The following is a 23396-nucleotide window of genomic DNA, read 5'->3' on the forward strand; positions in this document are numbered from 1 at the left end:
GACAGTGAGGAAGGATTTGGCAGGTTACAGCGGGATATAGATAAGCTGCAGAACTGGGCAGAAAGGTGGCAAATGGAGTTCAATGTAGCTAAGTGTGAGGTGATTCACTTTGGTAAGAGTAACAAAAAGATGGGGTACTGGGCTAATGGTCGGATACTTGGTAGTGTGGATGAGCAGAGGGATCTTGTTGTCCATGTACACAGATCTTTGAAAGTTGCCACCCAGGTAAATAGTGCGGTGAAGCAGGCATATGGCGTACTGGCTTTTATTGGTAGAGGAATTGAGTTCTGGAGTACTGAGGTCATGTTGCAGTTGTATAGGACTCTGGTGCGGCCACATCTGGAGTATTGTGTGCAGTTTTGGTCGCCATACTATAGGAAGGATGTGGTGGCACTGGAACGGGTGCAGAGGAGGTTTACCAGGATGTTGCCATTATGGTAGGAAGATTGTATGAGGAAAGGCTGAGGCACTTGGGGCTGTTTTCATTGGAGAAAAGAAGGTTTAGGGGTGACTTGATAGAGGTGTACAAGATGATTAGGGGTTTAAATAGGGTTGACCATGAGGACCTTTTTCCACGTATGGAGTCAGCTATTACAAGGGGGCATAGCTTTAAATTAAGGGGGGGTAGGTATAGGACAGATGTTAGGGGTAGGTTCTTTACTCAGCGAGTCGTGAGTTCATGGAATGCACTGCCAGTAGCAGTGGTGGACTCTCCCTCTTTATGGGCATTTAAGCAGGCATTGGATAGGCATATGGAGGATAGTGGGCTAGTGTAGGTTAGGTGGGCTTGGATCGGCGCAACATCGAGGGCCAAAGGGCCTGTACTGCGCTGTATTCTTCGATGTTCTATGTTCTAAAAGCAGCTTTTAAGGTTGGGAGGTCATGTTGGATATAGACACTGATTAGGCCACTTTTGGAATATTATGTGCAATCCCAGTCTCCCTGCTATAGGAAGGATGTTATGAAACTAGAAAAGGTTCAGAAAAGATTTACAAGGATGTTGTCAGAGTTGGAGGGTTTGAGCTATTGGGAGAGGTTGAATCAGGAGAGGGGCTATTTTCCCTGGAGCATCGAAGGCTGAGAAGTGACCTTGGAGGTTTATAAAACCATGAGGGGCATGGATACGGTGGATAGACAAGATCTAGTCCCAAGGAGAGGAGAGTCCAAAACTAGGCAACATCGGTTAAAAGATGGGAAAGATTTAAAAAAGGATGCAAGGGGCAACTTTTTCATGGAGTGTACAGAATGAACTGCTCAAGGTGGCAGTGGAGACAGGTACAATTACATCATTTAAAAGGTATCTGCTGGTGTCTAACAAAAGGGAGGGTTTAGAGGGATATGGGGCATATGCGACTAGATTAGGTTAGGATAGCTGATCAAGATAGACAAGACGGACCAAAGGATTAGATTCTGTGCTGTGTAGCTCTATGACTATGTACAACAGTGCCCTCAACAATATTTTGGGAACAACGCAGGCACAGCTGGCACTATTTATTACACACCTGCTATTTAAGCTAAATGATATTGCAATGACTATGAGTTTGCAGAAATTGCATCCAAATTATATAGTAAGAAAATAGTCAGCTTTTACCTAATTCAAGGATTTATCATAGAAACAGACTAGGTGTATTAACAAATGCATTTTTAGCTTGCCAATACATTCACAGTTTGTAATACAAAAATAATTAACACTATTCATTTAGGTCAGAGTCATTCACATGTAATTGAAGTGCATTTGCAAAACATTAGTGTTTTTGATTGTAAGCATAATTGAAAGTTGGCATCCAATCAATTAGGAAACAAAAAGGAGCACCTATTACTGACAAAATCTCAGTATTCTTTAAAGTTACCAGCTGACAAAATTTGTCAACACCAATCTAAGATATTTTTCCTGCACCCCAAAAGTTACAAGAAATGAAATTCAATTTGGACAGAAGCAAGCACTATATTCACACTCAAAAAAACTAAGCTGCTTTCACATTTAATGATCAGTTCTATTTTGGTTCAGATTTCTATTATACAGTTAAAAATGCATAGTGCAGAAAACAATAAGTCTTTCTGAAAGTAACACTATCATTGTGGGTGCTAGTTATTCAAACATTTAACTGGGACACAAGGCTCCTTTTTTGTTAGGCAGACTAACTGAAGCTTGCAAATCCAACTCTTTCAGAAATCAACACAAAATCATTACTCTTATTCCCATTAGAATTTTTTTATGACAGCAGTTACTGGTGTAGCTGGTTGCCTAGAAATGACAAAACAGATTCGAATTAGGCTAATCAGTTTAAATTATACCCTGGAAAATACCAAACTCCAATTCAATTTGAATTTAGTATATTGACAATCTTAAAATTTAAAAAGAATGACACAGAGGCTTTAGAGGATAAGACCAGGGAAAATTGAACAGCTGAGAGGAGAACTGCCAAGCTGCCAGCGTGTAAAGATTGCCTGAAAAATAGCTCTCTTAAAAAGTTTCCTTTATCAATCAGTAACCTGTGAAGCAGAATCCCTAAGAAGAAAAGGCGACAGGCATACAGAGAAAACTGAAAGCTGCCTGGTTGGGGTAAGTAGTGTTGTTTTGTAAACCTTAATTGGAAGTTTTATCAGACTAGTATTATAGAAGGGAAAGTAAAAGATAGGTTAGATGAAGTAGTTGTAAATAGTTGTTAGTTAATTATTCTCTGCTATACTTTAAGAAATAAACTCATTCATTTTTACTTTAAATGGTTCTTGGCCCCTCGAATTTTCATAGATTACTGCAAGGGATAAGTCTTTTTTGTGTTGCTGCTTTAAATTGAGCAGGAGTATTTACCCCATGTCATAATAAAAGCATTTACAAACATTAAGGTTAGTACAAAATATCTTACTATGTGATCTTGTGTGTTTTCATACAGGTTAATAATCTATCTTAGCTACCTGCATCTCAGAGGACCTTGTCCAGAATCTTGTGTGTCATCACTCACTTCACAACCCTTCAGAGAACATTGGATTTTCTGGTGTGTTAACTGTAATTATTTTATACAATTGCATAACAGCTGGGCTAATGCAGCAGTTGACTTGTTTACCTTGACAGTTCTTCTCAATAAGGCTCTTAATTCCAAATTCCATTATTGAACCTTTCCAAAAGCATTACCATATCCACCCACTTGTGCTGTACCTGCTTAACTGGACAGCCTAATGCATTGGACAAATGGTTCAGGACAATCCACCACTGAAGTAGGTGTTGATTACAAGCGAAGTAGATTAAAACAATTTATGTATTAAGCATGCAGACTATCTTGGTTTTTAATAGAAGGCTTAACCTCTTGCAGCATCCTACATTTTTGAACATCATTTTGCCTTAAAATTACCTTGACCAGATAGCAAACTTAGCAGGACAATTTCCCTTCACAATCTGGCTACTTAAGCTCTTAGGAAAGGTTTAAGTCAAGGAAGACTAGATATATTTTTTTAAAAAAAGAGATCCAAAGAAATCGGGAACTCTTCTACCATTCATCCAGAGATAACTTGTTATGAAAGCTGCTGACTCCTCAGTCCTTTGTTTAGTCCCAAATTGCATCCTCCCTGGTCCAAGCTAGGCTGAGTATTAAAATTCCTGCCTGTGAAGAGATTCATTCATGGTCAACCAGTTTCAGCATCCTGTTGGAATGCAAACTCCACCTTAATACTCAATTCTCTGGGGGTAGGTTCAGTTAGGTGTCCGATACAAGTGATTAAATTCATGTCTGTGTTCTAATTTTCATAAAGCAGGCACCATGTAATAGACAAAGCATTGGACTTAAGGTTGAATGTTTTAGAGGTTTTAACCAAATCTGTGGTTCACATGACAAGATATTCAAATATACCTGCAACTGTCCATGCCAGACAGACCAATTCGGCTCTTCAACACTGAAATTTGCTAATGAGTAAGTTTTTCCATGGCCAAGCTGCCAAACATAACTGTATCTTTAGGACAATGCAGGGGTGAAACTTAAGAGTATTCAAGAAATGGCACGTGATGACTTAGTTTTTTTTGTGAGGACATCCATGGAATCAATAAATCAAAAGCTCCCATCCCAGAGGTCTTGGGTTTTTGGACAATACAGGCAAAAATGAGAATAAAATGACTGTTTTATGGACAAATCCTGAAAGAAAGAATCAAAAAAAGGTGTTGATATTATACCAGAGATGAACACAACATTTGTAAGGCTCAAGAAAGATTTTTTGCTGCTGAATTCACCATATGGATAATAATGATTGAAACAGAGCAAGAGAAACAGGTGTGTTTTGACATATTTAGAAAACGAGTACATGCTCAGGATAGAAAATCTAGCTTTGACAAAAACCAAACGCCTTCTGTGGCACAACTACAAGTGCAAGCATTTAAAGACAATATTTTTTCCTGAAAGTAATTTCTGTTCCATGTGATTAAACCATTTAAAAAAGTAACAAAAGAAATCAATTTTATTAACTCAATTCATTACGGGATCCAGTCAATCATGCCTACTCCCACCACTCAAGTTTGCCAAAATCTTTTCCTAAGATTCCCTTCAAATTAAATTAGCAACAATTGGTCAGTGATAGATATAAGGATGGGCAGTAAACACTATTCAATAGCCCACATCTTTAAAGTTTTTTTTTAAAAAAAGGGAGTAGAGGGAGCTAGAATTTATTGCACTGCTGTTGTTATTCATTTTAATTAAAATTTTATTCTCACTACTTTGAAATTTGACACATCTTCAAATTCATAAATGCCATCCAGGAATGGAAGGACAGCAAGAAGAATCAGACAATCATGGTCCCAAATAAATAGTAAAATAATGTTGGAAAAACTTTAGTAGCATGTGTTGAGAAAAAGAGGTAACTTCTAATTGTTGTTGTGAAAGGTCATGTTATGCAAGGGGTTCAGGACATTCAAGCAATTCTGCAATGATGGTCAGAGCTGCACGTTATGAAAAATGTCAATACTAGGAGGGTCAACCAAGTTGGAATGGATTTGATTTAGTATTGTTACATGTACTGAGGTACAGTGGGGAAAAAAAAGCGTTATGGGCCCTACAGGCAGATCGAACCATACAAATGCAGATGGAAATGTGTTGCTGGAAAAGCGCAGCAGGTCAGGCAGCATCTAGGGAACAGGAGAATTGACGTTTCGGGCATTAGCCCTTCTTCAGGAATGCCCGAAACGTCAATTCTCCTGTTCCCTAGATGCTGCCTGACCTGCTGCGCTTTCCCAGCAACACATTTCCATCTCTGATCTCCAGCATCTGCAGACCTCACTTTCTCCCCATACAAATGCAGCAAGGTAACAACACAATGCAGGATAAGATGTTACAGCTGCTGAGGAGGGGCAGAGACATGGATCAACATTAACATTTGAGAGGTCCATTCAAAAATCTGATAACACCAGATGTCTTGAATCTATTTGTAAGTGTACACAAACTTTTACAATCTCCTGCCCAACAGGAAAGGGAGGAATAGAGTATAATCAGGCTGGAGAACCTTGATGTTGGTTGCTTTCGAGATAACAGGAAGCATAGTTGAAGTCAATGGATGAGAGGTTGGTTTGCGTGATGGAGTAGACTGTGTTTATGACTAATTCCTTGCAGGCTTGGGAAAAGCAGTTGCCATACCACACAGAATCCAGATATAAAAATTGGTAAGAGACTGTGTGGTCATGTCGAATTTCCTTAGCCTATGGAGAGGCATTGTTGTGCTTCCTTGACTTATTGTCAACGAGTGTGGATCAACACAGATTGTTGGTGACCATCACTCCAAAGAACTTGACCCTTTCAAACATCTCTAGCTCAGCACTGGTCCATGCAAACCAAGGTGTCTGTCCATGCTAACCCCTTTTCCCTGCACTTGGCACATTTCCTTCTAATTCTTTCCTATCCACGTATTTTTGAATCACTAAACTATTGTTCATGCAAACTGATCATAATCTGCTCTGGACTCAAAGTGATGGCTCCTGGCAAGTTATAGCAGAAACCTAATAGAATATATTTAATCCAAAAAGGTAAATCCAACATTCTATGCCCTATGTATTGATAAGCATGAGAGCAATCCTCAAGATTTTTGGCAGATATTCTCTGCACACAAATTTATTTTCATCTCCACCATGTATTTCTGACCCCTCCAAAATCCTAAGTCTAAAATTAGAGGATTTACATCTAAAGGGGAGGGGGAAAAAAAATTTAAAAAGGCACCCAAGGGGTAATTTCTTTCACACAGAGGGTGCTGCATGTGGAATGAGTTGTTACTGGAGATGGTGGAGGCTGGTACAAGTACAAATAAAAGGTATCTCGATGGGTATATGAATAGTTAGGGTTTAGAGGAATATGGGCCAAATGGGACCAGATTTATTCAGGATATCTGGTCAACATGGACGTGTTGGACCAAAAAGGTCTGTTTTCACACTGTACAGTTCTATGACTATGTGCAGGTGTGATTGGTATACAGGACTTGGATAGGACCTGAGCACCTGAGACTTTGATGACTTCAAATTTATTGTGAGGGGCCAGCTCAGAGTATATTGAAAATTAGAACGTCAAGACGTAACAAAAGGGACAGATGGAGGGTTTCAGGGCAACAGAGAAGCTGAGGTAGGTGATGTCAGGTGTTATGAGAAGTGGAAACATTAGGTCTAAATGGATGTTATGGTCACATATGGTGCCATGGCTTTGAAAAGTCTGGTCAGGTACAAGCATTCATGAGGAAGGTGGATAAGTGTATGGTCCCTACCAAAAACATTCTCTCAATATTTAGCTGAACAAATTTTCTACTGATCCAGTATTGTGCATTGGGACAAAAAAAAAGTCTGACAAAGTCAGAGATAAATGAGGACGTCCTGAAAAAGGGGTGGAGGGATAAAATTAGAGGTTGCAAGTGTACATACCAAAATTGTGAAATTTTCAGTGAATGAATAACTTGAGAACAAAACATTAACTTCTAGACATTAATTATAGGATGAATAGGCCAGACCTTTCAGACAGGTAACAAATTATAACAAACTTAGTTGCATTTCAAATTTTTTGCTTGCAGAACTATCAGACAGGATCAAACTGCCCTTCATCCTTACTAACAATTATGGCAGCACAACCACCATTCAGCTTCTTTCCAAAGCACTGATTTTAAAAGATTTTTTAAAAACTCATTTACTTAAAATTGTAAAATAATATTTATTTACTGCAGCATTAGCCAAGGTCAATCTGGGATATGGTAAATTTGACTGCATTTCCAAATGAAAGTTATGCAACTGACATACTGCAAAAAATTGTGCAAAATAGGTTTGAAGAAAGAAGGCCATTAATCACATTTAAACTGCTCTTTCCTGAGCAATCCGCCAATCCTGCTTTGTACCTCTAAATGAGTCCAGTACCATGCACTCTGTCATTTTTCCTAACAACACATTCCAGCTGACTTTCTGTAAATAAATAATTACTCCCATTTATATTAACTTGACTTTCATAGCCTTGACCCTACACTACAGCATTTGGACCGCAGATATGTTTTTAAATTCAGTTACGGGCTTTGAAACTTAAAACATTCAAAATCAGAGCCTGAGATTATCAAGACAGTCTGCATAGTTTATTCTTATCTTATTTCGCACACCTGACCTGAAGCTACTAAACAGAACTACTTATGAGTCAAACAGAATAAGCAGCAAGTGACAGAAAGTTCAGATCTCAGCTCTAGAACCCTGCTACATCCAGTCATAAATGGTCGACAATTAATTCACTGGAGGAGGAAGCTCCACAAATATCCCCCCCATCCTCAAAATGATCAGAAAGACCACACAGTGTAAAAAAAAAAGCAATTGCAGCAATCTTTAGCCGTAAGTATCTAGTTAAGGACCTATCCTTGGTTCCTCCAGTGGTCCCAGCAGACTTTTCAGTCAATTCAATACATACTATGTGATAAAGAAATTAGCAAATTTTGAGAAGTTTTGTAGCTCAGGTTGAGGTTTTGGATATAGGTTTGCTCACTGAGCTGAAAGGTTCATTTTTGGATGTTTCACCACCATACTAGGTAACATCTTCAGTGAGCCTCTGGAGAAGCACTGCTAGTATTTCCTGCTTTCTATTTATATGTTTGGGTTTCCTTAGGTTGGTGATGTCATTTCCTGTGGTGATGACATTTCCTATGAAAAGACATCATTGTAGGAAATGATATCGTCATGGTGACATCACCAACCCAAGGAAACTCAAACATATAAATAGAAAGCAGGATACACCAGCAGTGCTTCTCCAGAGGCTCACTGAAGATGTTACCTAGTATGGGGACGAAACATCTGAAAATGAAACTTCCAGCTCAGCGAGGAAACCTACATCCATATCAAGAAATGCTTAGAGATACCAGCTATTGTAAAGGCTATGGGCCCTGACAACATCCTGACTTGGAAATATGCTTCCTTCAGTGTCACTGGGTCAAAATCCTGGAATTCCCTTCCTTGGCATTGTGGGTCTACCTATACAGCACATTAACTGCAGCGGTTTTAAGGCAGCAGCTCAGTATCACCTTCTCATGGTCAATTAGGGATGGGCAATTTGTATTCCCCAAGGAACGATTCAGAATTGCTTAGTGACTAATTACTGCATTCAGCTACAAGAAAATACAGCATTGCTACTTCTGGTTTTGCATAGAGGATCTTAATGTCACATGGTTGGAAAACATTGCAACACAACAGGACCAGCAAGACCTCTGGTTTGAGCAGTTAGGTCACCCAAGTAGGGATTGTGTGCAGAACTGCTTGTAGGCATCATCTGGGGTGTTAAAAGGTAGGAACCTCAAAAGGTGCATTGCATCATTGGAGGAAGAACCAAAAGAGAAGGCCAAGAGAAACAAAACATCACCTATGACAAGGCAGCTTTTCCAGTATTACCCATCAAGTATTTTCGATCAGTAATTTCATTAAAATTTGTTAACTCACTGCATAAAAATCCTTACCGGTTATCTTTCTGGCTTGTTCAGAAACTCTGAAGCCAGTTTTGTGATCAACAACTGACATTACATTTAAGCAAAAATTTTAACATAACTTTACATAGGAAAATCAGCACACTCCCTTGTGTAATTTGTATCCAGGAGACGAATGGCTTTTTATGATTGGATCTTTTTCCAGCTAAAAATTATAATGTAACTAAACGGCTGAAATATAAACAAATTAATTTGTTTGAAATTACACCTAATTATATATAGGTTCAATCACCTTGTTTATCTGGTTACATCCTCTGACTAGCCTTTGAAAATGACGACACAAAAGGCGCGTAAATCTAAATGGTTACAGTTGTATCAAATGTTGCAAACAATCTAACTTAGCCTAAGAACGATGGGGTGAGGGTGGGAGGGTGCCACGGCAGGGTGAAAGAGAGATGGAGCTTTTGGCAAGACTAATGAAACATTCTCTACTTCCCAATGTTAAACTCAAGGAAATAATGGTCAATCCATATCTGAAATATTGGATAAGCAGTTTGACAAGGCAAAGACAAATGGAGAGATAGTACACACCACAGAAAATGGCTCTGCAATTCAAGGCTAGACAAAAAAAAAATCACCCAACTATCGTAAACCCATTATCAAACACGTGACCCATAGCCTTGTATGCCTTGCATTACAGGTGTATATCTAAAAACTTCCAAAGTATGTTTTTACCTCTCCCACCCATACAGGCAGTTAGTTCCAGATTCCCACCACCCTCTAGCTGAAAGAAATTTTCCTCATATTGCCTCCTGACCCTTACCTTAAATCTATGCCTTGATCACTGCATCAAGAAAAACATTTCTTCCTGTCTATGCCCATCAATTTTAGTGATATCAATCAGGCCTCAATCTCTCCAATCATACGTGCTCCAAAGAAAACAAATCTAGTCTATCCAATCTCTTAACTAGAATTGTCCAATCCAGGCTACATTCTTGTAAATTTCCTCTGCATCCTCTCCAAAGCAATCACATCCTTCCTATAAATGTGGATACCAGAATTGCATGTAATAGTCAGTGCAAGGGCTAACCATTTTAATCCAGTTCCAACAAACTTCTGGTTTTAAACTCTATGCCTCAGTTAATAAAGGTAAGCACCCCATATGCTTTCTTAACCACTTCTGGTTCCACTATCTTAAGGGATCAGTGAACATGCACACCAAAGTCCTTCAGATCCTCAGTGCTTCCAGGGTCCTAGCATTCATGTATTCCCATTCCTTGTTTGTCCTGCCCAAGTGCATCACCACTCATTTATCCAGATTGAATTCCATTTACCACTGATCAGCCCACCTACATCCTTCTGTAATCTATTCTCTAAAGCTATCCTCACTATTTACCTGCCCAATATTCATATCAGCAAGTGGATGATCAACCCTCAACAAAACCATGCTGACTTTCCTTGATTAATTCCTGCCTATCCAACAGATTAATTCTGCCCAAGAACTTTTCTTCTCAGTAGTTTCCCCATCACAGAGGTTAGATTGACAGGCCTGTAGTTTCAGTTTCTCTCTTGCTCCCTTCTTGAATAACTATGCCACACAGGCTGTCCTCCAGTATCCCTCCTGTGGCCAGGGAGGAATTGGAAATATAGTTGCCATCACTCCAGTTATTTCCTCCCTTGACTTATTTCAACAACCTGGGATACATTTCACCCTGCCCTGGTGATTTATCTACTTTTAAGCCTGCCAGACCACTCAGAACATCCTCTATACTAACTACTTCAAGTATACCACAGTCCTCCCCCCCCCTCCCCCACCGATTTCTATAATCACATCATCCCTCTCAATACTGAATACTGACCAAGTATTCACTTAGAACATGACCTACATCCTCAGGCTGCACACACAAAGTTACCAGGAGTCCTCAATGGGCCCTCATCTTTTAATCTTTCATGTACTTATGAAATAACTTAAAAGGCAAGTAAATCAAGAAAATCCTTTCACTGACTTTAAAAATGTTGTTTCCCTTGCTCATCTGTACTTCTCTCAGGCTTCTATTATTTTGCTATTTTAAACCCTCAGTACCTGCAATAAGCTCTTTATCCAATCCCAAGTATCTCAATCTAGGTTCACAGGATTTGCTGGACCCACCTTTTGTCTTTATTGAAGAGGTCATCCCTGTAGTCCCCCTATTTCCTTCTTGAAGGTGTTCCATTGCCCTGACAGATTTACGTAAAATGTACCAGATCCCAAGCCACTCTGGCCAAATCACACTTTGATCTCATTAAAATTAGCCTTCTCCCAGTTTAGAACCTAGATTTCAGTCTCATCCTCACCTTTTTCCAAAGGAACAAACTTCGAAACTAATAAAGTTATGACCGCTATCTGCAAAACGCTCCCCCACTAATAAAGTCAACCATCATTACCAAAACTTAAGTCCCCTCCCTTGTAAGGCCTTCTCCATTCTGGCTTTTAAAAAAAAAACTCTCCGAGGTGCATTTGAAGGTATCCACTCCCTCTAAACATTTTGACCATGTGGTTTCATTCTTTTCATCTGCAACCTGCTCAATGCCCAGTTTGGGTTCTGCCAGACCCATTCAGCTCCTGACCTCATTACAGCCTTAGTTCAAAAATGGACAAAAGAGCCAAATTCCAGAGGTGAGGTGAGAATGGCAGCCAAGCATTCGACCAAGTGTGGCATCAAGGAGCCCTGGCAAAACTGAAATCAATGGAATCAGGGGCAAACTCTCCACTGGTTAGTCATACCTGACACATAGGAGGATGGTTATAGAGTCATAGAGATGTACAGCATGGAAACAGCTTCGGTCCAGCTTGTCCATGCCGACCAGATATCCCAACCCAATCGAGTCCCATCTGCCAGCACTCGGCCCATATCCCTCCAAACCCTTCCTATTCATCTACCCATCCAAATCCCTCTTAAATGTTGCAATTGTACCAGCCTCCACCACTTCCTCTGGCAACTCATTCCATACATGTACCATCCTCTGCATGAAAACGTTGCCCCTTAGGTCTCTTTTTATATCTTCCTTGTAGATCTTTTCTGAACCCTTTCAAGTTTCACAACATCTTTCCGATAGGAAGGAGACCAGAACTGCATGCAATATTCCAACAGTGACCAAACCAATGACCTCCCAACTCCTGTAATCAATACTCTGACCAATAAAGGAAAGCATACCAAACGCCTTCTTCACTATCCTAACTAGTGCAACTCCACTTTCAAGGAGCTATGAACCTGCACTCCAAGCTCTCTTTGTTCAGCAACACTCCCTAGGACCTTACCATTAACTGTGTAATTCCTGCTAAGATTTGCTTTCCCAAAATGCAGCATCTCGCAGTTATCTGAATTAACTCCATCTGCCACTTCTCAGCCCATTGGCCCATCTAGTCAACATCCTGTTGTGATCTAAGGTAACCCTCTTCGCTGTCCACTACACCTCCAATTTTGGTGTCATCTGCAAACTTACTTACTGTACCTTTAATGCTCGCATCCAAATCATTTATGTAAATGACAAAAAGTAGTGGACCCAGCACCAATCCTTCCGGCACTCCACTGGTCACAGGCCTCCAATCTGAAAAACAACCCTCCACCACCACCCTCTGTCTTCTACCTTTGAGACAGTTCTGTATCCAAATGGCTAGCTCTCCCTGTATTCCACGAGATCTAACCCTGCTAACCAGTCGCCCATGGGGAACCTTGTTGAACACCTTACTGAAGTCCATATAGATCAGATTATCACTCTGCCCTCAGCAATCCTCTTTGTTACTTCTTCAAAAAGCTCAATCAAGTTTGTGAGACATGATTTCCCATGCACAAAGCCATGTTGACTATCCCTAATCAGTCCTTGCCTTTCCAAATACATGAGGAGAAAGTGAGATCTGCAGATGCTGGAGATCAGAGCTGAAAATGTGTTGCTGGAAAAGCGCAGCAGGTCAGGCAGCATCCAGGGAACAGGAGAATCGACGTTTCGGGCATAAGCCCTTCTTCAGGAAAGACATGTACATCCTGTCCCTCAAGATTCCCTCCATCAACTTGCCCACCATCGACATCAGGCTTACTGGTCTATATAGTTCCCTGGCTTGTCTTTACCACCCTTCTTAAACAGTGGCACCACGTTTGCCAACCTCCAGTCTTCCAGCACCTCACCTGTGACTATCGATCATACAAATATCTCAGCAAGAGGCCCAGCAATCACTTCCCTAGCTTCCCACAGAGTACTAGGGTACACCTGATCAGGTCCTGGGGATTTATCCACCTTTACCCGTTTCAAGACATTGAGCACTTCCTCTTCTGTCATCTGGCATTTTGCAAGATGTCACCATCTATTTCCCTACAGTCTCTATCTTCCATATCTTTTTTCGAGATTAGATTAGATTATTTACAGTGTGGAAACAGGCCCTTTGGCCCAACAAGTCCTCACCGACCCACCGAAGCGCAACTCATCCAGATCCAAACACACCAGCAACATACCAGAACTTCAAGACCCATTCCCCTACATTTACCCCTTCACCTAACACTACAGGCAATTTAGCATGGCCAATTCACATAACCGGCACATTTTGGACTGTGGGACGAAACCAGAGCACCCGGAGGAAACCCACGCAGACACGGGGAGAATGTGTGGAGCTTGCACAATCCCCTGAGGCGGGAATTGAACCCGGGTCTCTGGTGCTGGGAGGCAGCAGTGCTAACCACTGTGCCGCCCAATCTTTTTCCACAGTAAATACTGATGCAAAATACTCATTTAGTATCGCCCCCATTTTCTCAAGCTCCACACAAAGGCTGCCTTGCTGATATTTGAGGGGTCCTATTCTCTCCCTAGTTACCCTTTTGTCCTTAACGTATTTGTAAAAACTCTTTGGATTCTCCTTAATCCTATTTGCCCTGACAGGAATATACTTTCTCTGGATTCTTGTTATCTCATTTCTGAAGGCTTCCCATTTTCCAGCCGTCCCTTTACCTGCAAACATCTGCCTCCAATCAGTTTTCGAAAGTTCTTGCCTAATACCGTCAAAATTGGCCTTTCTCCAATTTAGAACTTCAACTTTTAGATCTGGTCTATCCTTTTCCATCACTATTTTAAATCTAATAGAATTATGGTCGCTGGCCCCAAAGTGCTCCCCCACTGACACCTCAGTCACCTGCCCTGCCTTATTTCCCAAGAGTAGGTCAAGTTTTGCATCTTCTCTAGCAGGTACATCCACATACTGAATCAGAAAATTGTCTTGTACACACTTAACACTATGGCAGTCCTAGTCTAATGTTTGGAAACTTAAAATCCCCTACCATAACCACCCTATTGTCCTTACAGATAGCACAGATCTCCTTACAAGTTTGTTTCTCAATTTCCCTCTGACTATGGGGGGGGGGGGGGGGGCGGGGGGGGTCTATAATACAATCCCAATAAGGTGATCATCCCTTTCTTATTTCTCAGTCCCACCCAAATAACTTCCCTCGATGTCTTTCCAGGAATATCTTCCCTCAGTACAGCTGTAATGCTATCCCTTATCAAAAAGGCCACTCTCCCTCCTCTCTTGCCTCATTTCCTATCCTTCCTGTAGCATTTGTATCCTGGAACATTAAGCTGCCAGTCCTGCCCATCCCTGAGCCATGTTGTAGTTGTTGGTGGTCAATAATCTCAGTTCCAGGACATCTCTGCAAGAGTTCCTCAGGGTAGTATCCTAGACCCAACTATTTTCAGTTGCTTCAATGACTTGCCCTCCAGAAGGTCAGAAGTGGGGGATTGTCACCAAGGATCGCACAATGCTCAACACCATTCACAACTCCTCAGATACTGATGCAGTCCATGTTCAAATACAATATGGACAATATGCAAGCATTGGGCCAAATGGCAAGTAACTTGCACACCACACAAATGCCAGGTTATGACCATCACCAATAAGAAAATCTAAAAAGCCCCATGACATTCAATCAAATTGTGTTACCATTACTGAATTCCCCATTAACATCCTGGGATTTACCATTAACCAGAAACTCAACTGTACTCACCATAAACATAACAGCTAACAAGAGCAAGTCAGAGGCTAGGAATACCATGGCAAATAACTCACCACCTGATTCCTCAAAGCCTGTCCATCATCGACAATGCACAGGTTAGGTGTGTGATAGAATACTCCCCACTTGCCTGGACGCATGCAGCCCAAGAGGCTCAACACTATCCAGGACAAAGCAGCACATCTGATTGGCACCACATCTACAGGCATCTACTTCCTCCACCACTGACGCTCAATACAGACTCCTGATACTATCTACAAGATGCACTGCCAAAATTCACCAAAGAGACTCAGACAGCACCTTCCAAACCCATACTCACTTCCATTTAGAAGGACCAGTACAGCAGATGTATGGGAACACCACCATCCCCTTCAAGTTCCCCTCCAGGCCACTCACCTGACCGACTTGGAAATATATTATCGTTCCTTTACTGTCACTAGGTCAAAATCCTGGAATTCCCTAATGGCATTGAGGGTCAACCCACAGCAAATGGACTGCAGCAGTTCAAGGCTGCAGTGCACCACCACGTTCTGAAGGGCAACTAGGAACAGGCAGTGCACCACCACCTTCTGAAGGGCAGCTAGGAACAGGCAATAAATGCTGGCCAGTGACCCCCACATCCCATAAATGAATAAACTTTTGAAAATAAAAGATTCAGTTTTCACCCAATTATTCACCTCTGGACCAATCACCAAGACTATGGAAAATCATGCACTCTTTCAAGGATTGTGTTTTACATAATTTTACTGATACTCTACAGCTAATAGGAATTTGAAGGGAAGCCAACCTGTAATGAAACTATTGGACCTTCAGTGTATTTGATTGTAGAATCCAAGTGTATTACTCTTGCAACTTGGTACAACTGAACTAAATTGACACTAGCAACAGACTTTCCCCACCTTATATCAACAGCAAGTTATTCAGCTTGCCAATGACAACAGCATAATCATAAAGGGCATCACAAAAGAATGCAATTTTTTTAGGTAGTTCAAATTCCTACAACAGCTTGCTTTTTCAGTTGTGAATTGATAGTTTTTCACACAGACATATTCAAATGTTTTGTTAGTAAAATCCACTTTGCATTACAAGTAAATCACATTAAAAAGTAAAATAAAATGTAGATTAAAAGCCCAAATACACCAGGGAAGCCACTTCAACCTACAGTATGAAAATCGATATGAAACAGTTGCATATGTACAAATCAGTAGGAGGCATCTATGACAAATCCTACAAAGAGCAAACAAAGAATAAAGCCTGAATAAAAAAAATTAACAGGACGCCAGAAATTGAGCACAAGATAAGAATCCAAACAAGTTCATTTTTAATACATCACTGGAGGCCTGTCCCTTCCTTAGGAAAGGACAGTTTTTAAACCTACGACTGCCAGGTTCATTTATATTTTATTTAACAGCTGCAGTTATGAGAATCGCTCATTTTCTTAAAAAGGACCAAGCTATTCGTCTCAGTGTTTAAATCCTTTTGTTATTTTACCTCTTCCTTCCAGCAAATCAACGACATTGTTAATACCTACCACCTTTTTGTATCAGATTCCAGATTTTAGCGACGGCACCATAACTAATAGTGGCCAAACAGCCACCCCCAACTCGCTGGAATTCCCTCCCTAAATTCTCTCACCATTTAAAATTTAAAAAAACATTTTCATGTGCTTCCTTTTCCTCTGACACACGAAGTGTTTTTCTCCACATCAAAAAAGCAAACTCATTTTCATGTCATACAAATGAAAGCTGGTACTTGTGATGATTTATTGTTTTTCATGGATTCGTGCCTCAAACCAGCAGCGTCCTCGTTCTAAGTAATAAATTTAACGAGGGCATTTTTAATACGTTAAAATAAAACTGCACTACTGAACCCTAAGTATTTTACTCATTGTTATCAGACTGTTTATGGTGGCAGATTTTAAAACAACCGAACAATATCGCACAAATAAGTAGGAACCAGCTACTGTAACTAAACACATGACTAGCCAGACTGGCAGTTGGCGTCGCCACAACAACCGTTAACGGGGGGGGGGGCGCTTTCGAATGAGTTGGTTTAATGGCTACAGGTGAATTGAAAGATGTGAGCAGAGATTCTCTGCACAGCAGCCCCCGTCAGGAACCACAACAACTTGTTACACTCGGAACAGCCGAAAGTTAAAGTACACTGCCAGCTGGTGTGAAGGCGGTTTGGTTAATCGGCACCCATGTTGTGGTGAATCCTGACCGGCACCGAACAGGCCTCGAGCCGGCAGCTAAGGAGAGGCTGCGCTCCCCTCACTCACTCACTCACTCGGGACCACCCTCCCCATCCCATCCACCTGTTCTTTTCTCAATCACATCCCTTACAATTACTACGAATATTCTTGTGAACAAACTCACTCTGCCTTTCCACATGCCGGAGATGGCCGCCCGGGAATCGGCTCAATCGGTCATTCTTCCCGCCCCGCCAGATATGACCGTCTCGTTTCCTCGTTCACGTGCGGTTTAGTTGAACTAATTTTAAAAAGCGCTGCCTTCCCACGGCTCGGTCATAGGGGCCGCCGCTTCTGGGTGGAGAGTCAGCCTGGCTACTGATAACATTTGCATATTAAAAGGTGAAAGCTCTGCTCTGAGGAGGGATCTCTGTTAGTCCCACAAACAAAATTTTTAAGCATGCGATTAACAGGTTGTGAGTAAGTTGTCGATATCCGAGATGAACTGCCTTTTGCAACCCCCCACCGCCCTTTTCATCAGAAGGTGTAGATAATGTTTCTCTCTAAAATGTGATCATTGTTGTGAAAACTAGCAGAAATGTCTGTTTCTTTGTGTTGAGGAAATAACACGAAAATACATAGATGTAAATCTTTCCTTTGTTTTCAAGTTTTTTTGCAATGCCTTGAGTACAATTCGCAGTCATGTGAATAGGCATTTGAATTTGAGCAAATATTTTTCGTTTGATCATGTTTTTGAGATAAGATTCGAGTTTCCTTTTGGAAAGATTTGTTTTTTCCCCTCCCTGTAGTATAGGAATACAGATCTTCAGGGCGGGTGGAACTGGTACAATTATGGATAGCTGGGTGGGGTGCAGTTAGAATTTGTTGCAAAACATGAATCTTCCAGATTTCACCCTCTTCCAAGTTTGCTTTTGTCCTCTACGTTGTCAATACACAGATTACCTTGTTTGTGTTTGGAAGACTAAATAGGCTACCTCGGCAACTGTGTCCAGTCTCTGATGGATCCAATGGCACCTGTACCTCTTAAGGAAAGGTGCCAATTCCATTTTGTTCCGTAAGGAGATGCCAGTATTGCAAGTGGTGAAGCTAACTGGTCCCAGGAGAATTTATTATTTCGGACGTGGAGGGGGAGAAAGAAACAGTTCCTTGGCTAAGCCCAGAAATACCAATCGCATGAAAATTTGTCCCAGTGCCCATGGATAGACATTTGTATTCATATTGCTAGACCTTAGTCCCTCAACCCCTAACTGCTTTCCTCAACTTTACCAGTACAGTTTGGGAGTCCACATACAACACTCACCATCATTTTCTGCCATTGGTTTTTCTAAACTCTACCCATACAGACTCCATTGTAGCTAATAATATCCTTCCTCACAATTGCACTAATGTCCTATTCATCTAGCAATGCTACCCATCTCCTTTTCTTTTGGTCTTTCCTTCCTAAAACATGAAAATCCCTTATTATTCAGTTCCTATCTCTGCTTATCCTGCAAGCATATCTCCATAATCCCAAGTGTAGTATTTGTGTGACTTTTTGGCCCGAGGGCTTGTCTTTTAATCCTTCTTAATTGAGGTGATATATTAGCCCTGAGAATACAAGAACTATATTTTAAAAGCTAAATATGAATCATGTAATACAGAAAGATTCAACAGATGTTTATTACCGCTCTTGATATCTATATATCTTTTTCAATGACATGCACCACTGTGTCTGGGTTAGCACATCCTCATTAATGTGTCATGCTGAGAGTGGACACAGTAAATTAAAGACTAATCCTTTTATAACATAAGGTCGCATCCTATGATACAGTGATGATCTCATGAACATGCCTTATAAGAGGTATACTAGATGTGAGCCTTACAACAGATATGCACTAAAACAGCTGCACCAACATACAATATGATGTAGGTCAATACCATGTTTCAAGAAGTTAAAAATCACACAACACCAGGTTATAGTCCAACAGGTTTAATTGGAAGCACACAGACAGACAAAGACCCACATGCACACATATATTTTGTGTGGTGAATTTTTTTGGTACTTTCAGAGTTACATTGCACTTTGCTCAAAAACCACATACATTCATGTAGAACCCAGCTCAAAAACTGCATGAATTTATGTAAAATTCTGTTACCTCACTTTTTAGATTGGAATCAATCTAAACATCAGGTCATAGACAGAGAACACAGGGGGCTAACACCTTCAACATATTGTCTAGCTATCACCATTGTTAACAGCTAACCCGAGAATGCAACTTTAAAAAAAAGGGTTTTGCGATTTACCCATGAAAGAAGTGAAACTATCACTGTATTCTCACAGATGAAAGGCTTAACAGGCAATCAATTCTTCAATGTATAATTTCAGTTACATCACACTGCAAATCTTTGCTATAAATTCTGTGTTACGATCAAGCCCTCCACAATCACCTGATGAAGGAGCGTCGCTCCGAAAGCTAGTGTGCTTCCAATTAAACCTGTTGGACTATAACCTGGTGTTGTGTGATTTTTAACTTTGTACACCCCAGTCCAACACCGGCATCTCCGAATCATGTTTCAAGAACAGCAGCTCATAAAGGGCCATGAACACACTGATAAGCAAATCCATTTTTGAGTGCTGGTGCAACAAGAAACATTGGCCTGGAGAACACTGTTATTCAAGTAGTTTTAATATGTTTTGATTATTCATGTCAAAAAATAGAGAGGACAGTATGTCAGCATGTCCACAAGGACTCTTAACAATTTTTATAGGTGCACCTTAGAAAGCATCTCATCTGGATGTATCACAGTGTGGTATGGCAACTGCTTTTCCCAAGACTGCAAGAAACTACAGAGAGTCATGAACACAGTCCACTCCATCACGCAAAACAGCCTTCCATCCATTGACTCCATCTATTCTTCCCGCTGCCTTAGGAAAGCAGCAACATAATCAAAGGTTATACTCTCTTCCACCCTCTTCCATCTGGCAGAAGATATAAAGGTTTGAAAACACGTGTGAACAGATTTAAGAATAGCTTCTTCCCCTGTTGTCAGCTTTTGAATGGACCTCTCAAATGTTAATATTGATCTCTGTCTATGCACCTTCTCTGCAGCTATTGCACTGTATTCTGCACTCTGTTCTGCTGCCCTAGTGTACTTTGTGTTGCATGATCTACCTGAATAGCAACTAAAACAACACTTTCACCGTATCTTAACAACAATAAATCAAACTCAAACTCAGTAGTTTAACAACCTGAGGAGGTGGTGGTCAGCTGCCTCCTTGAGCCACTGCAGTCTGAGCTGTATTGTCTTGGCAGTTGATTCATATCTCCATTGTTCAGCAGTGAATCATGAAGGGCATGGGTAGGGTAAAACATTTAAAAGGCAGTTGAATTGGTATGAATAGGAAGGGTTTACAATGATATGAGCCAAATGCTGGCAAATGGGCCTAGGTCGGATAGGGATGCCTGGTCAGCACGGACAAGTTGGACCGAAGAGTTGTACAGTCATAGAGATGTACAGCACGGAAATAAAGTTTTATGCTGTATAACTCTATAGCTCTATGAATCTATCTCAGACAGAAAATATAGCACATCTCCATATAAATTAAAATATGCTTAGGTCCTGCAATAATGCATGCAGCCACAAACTTCAGACCCGCATGCAAATGACTGTGTGTGCAGTCTATGTAGTAATGCATTTTTGGGATCCTGTTTGCTTTTGTGGCTTACGTCTTGAGGTCCCCATCACGTAGCAGCCTACAATTTTTGCTTATATAAATGTCATTCCTCAGAGATAAAGATCTTCAAGCTATTAAACTTTTTAATACAATTTCACTGACATAAATCAAGAAAAGTATTTTCACTAAATTGCAGGTCAGAGATGGCTCCTTCATCTCATTGTGTTTTTTTCTCCAAAGTATGGTGGTCTTTTTGTTTTCAGTCAGGTTATTTAAGTGATTTTACAAATGAAACAATTCCTGCGCTGCACTGAGTGGCCACATGTAAAGTGTTTTGCATGATAAAATTATGCATGTTTTGGTCTTCTCCCACTTTCTCACTGAACTTCTGACAAACTTTCTGCAGTGGAGCAGAAGTTCTCATGAAATGTATCTCCAAAATCACAAGATACAAATAAATGTTTTGCGTTTTGCTCTGGTTTTGACACAAGGAAAACCATCACAGCCATATTAAAAGGCACTGAATTATTTCCATTGACTTTGTATGGATTTAATTGGTTGCAAAATTTATAATGTCTTTGCAGCTCAGTCATTTTAATTACCATGTCATTGGAGCAATGATTACTAGAGCACAAGGTTTATGTGCAACACCAAGGATGAAACAATGAAATACCACAAAGTGGTATGTCAATGTGTATGATGAGCTGATGAAGGTGATCTCTCCAAAATTAACCTATGATCTTATAATTTATAATGAATAATGTAAATACAATGTTTCACTGAAGATATTATCTCGTTAATTACTTATATGTACATTCAATCCCTCCTTTCAGAAATAGTGTTGATAGATGGTGTCATTCGAAAAAAAATTTGTACAGTTTGCTAAACAAAATCTGCAGTTGCTTTGGTTCTGATTAAGCATATGAGGTAAATTGCATAATTGCTGTGTTCCAAAAGAATGGTCCAGAAAAGAAACTAATTTCAACACTGAAGAGGAGTGATTGTTTTAAAATCCTATGACTCGCCCATTTACACATCAATGAAGAATGCAGAAAGAATGAGAATGGACTTGGTTTACTGAAAATGTGACCATTTTGCCAGTAGTAATGAAGTAGACGCTGAAGAATGTATTAATGGAATTCCACATAGACAAAAGCAACTTCACCATCAGTCTGTTTGCTGGTTCGGTGACTATACTATTTATGTCATTGTGTGGTGTATTGTGAGCATTTTAATAACCAAAAATTCCTAACATTTTATTTTGAAATTGTGAAATTTTCTGGCACAGAAAACATTGAATGTTTTCAAAAAGGATTTAGATATAAAGGCTAAAGAAATCAAAGGAAATGGAGAGAAAGCAGGAACAGGGTACTGAGCTGGATTATAATCCATGATCATATTGAATGGCAGAACTGGCCTACTCCCATTATTATTCTCTATATTTCTATCATGTCAAAAACCCAACATCAATTTGAATCAGATGGAAAGTTAGCAGGTCCTAATGTCAGAAGCATGCCCACCTTCAGAAATTGTTTAACAGCAGCAGAAACCGATAATCAATAGGCTTTGGTCACCAGAGTCTCTCATTCCATAATTTTTCACTGGAGAATGTGGAAGTCTTCTGTTAAAAGGGTCATAATCGCATAGACATATGCAGTGTCACTGCAAACCATCAGCACCACCAGTCACAGAATCACAGAATTGATATGGTGTGAAATGAGGCCAAACGGCCCATCATGCCAGCACAAATTTTGTTCCCTAGTGCCCATCTCTGCCTTTTCTGTGTATTCCTGCATACCATTTCAATCAAAATCATCATCACATGCCCTCTTGAATGCATCAATTGAATCTGTCTCCACCACATTTCCATGCAGTGCATTCCATACAGTAACTATGTGCTGTGTGAAAATACGCCTACTTTGTGGCACACCACTCCAAACAACACCAGGGCTATTGTGTATGTATCAACTGCAAGGTGGACACCAAAAGGGAATTTTAAGGTGCGCATGACTGTCACATTTTGAATAGCAGTCACTTATCTACATCCATGAGACCATTCACGAATGAAATCAGTAATTAATTGATTAAATGTTCTCCCACATTTGTCCACAGTGATTTTAAAAATGTTTTATATATGCTGTGGTGCTCCTTGTTTATTGCAAGTTGTATTGGAGGCAGGCTATTGGCCCAGATGCTCCTTTACTGTATATCGGTTCTCATGCACTGTGTTGGCAAACGTCTCTGTTGCGAGTATCCTGTAGTATGGGTGTCACTGACACAGAGACAAAGAAGAGGCTCCTACACCAGAAGATCCCTGAGAGGTGGCCCTCTCAGATATATGTGTACCTACCCAAGGTGCAAGTCTCAGCGTTGGTTCTTCACGTGTGCAAGTATGGGATGCTGTATCTTATCAGGTTCCTTCCTTTTCTGAGCCTGTCTTAGGCCTGATTCTCTGTCGCATTTAGTTCGACTTCAGTCCAATCTCTGTATGATTCATGCAGAAAAATCGTTATAATTCTATATATATCCATAATCATAGACACATAAATTGTTTCCATTTCATTGGGAGAAAGTGAGGACTGCAGATGCTGGAGATCAGAGT

At 40.5% G+C, this 23396-nt stretch overlaps 1 protein-coding gene across 4 annotated transcripts in view; it reads right to left on the reverse strand.

Annotated features, from left to right (window-relative positions):
* LOC122550755 (spermatogenesis-associated protein 13-like) overlaps positions 1-17625 on the reverse strand; it is a 265136-nt gene extending 247511 nt beyond the window's left edge. For 3 of the 4 annotated variants that reach the window (XM_043691970.1, XM_043691968.1, XM_043691966.1), the window contains exon 1: positions 17306-17625. In XM_043691970.1, coding sequence (XP_043547905.1) covers positions 17306-17320 — 15 coding nt within the window. In that variant the 5' untranslated portion in view covers positions 17321-17625. The remainder of the gene's footprint in view (positions 1-17305) is intronic. The other variant, XM_043691967.1, reaches the window with a different exon arrangement.
* Between the last annotated feature and the right edge of the window lie 5771 nt (positions 17626-23396).

This window comes from Chiloscyllium plagiosum, chromosome 6 (assembly GCF_004010195.1).
Source record: "Chiloscyllium plagiosum isolate BGI_BamShark_2017 chromosome 6, ASM401019v2, whole genome shotgun sequence".
Lineage (NCBI taxonomy): Eukaryota > Metazoa > Chordata > Chondrichthyes > Orectolobiformes > Hemiscylliidae > Chiloscyllium > Chiloscyllium plagiosum.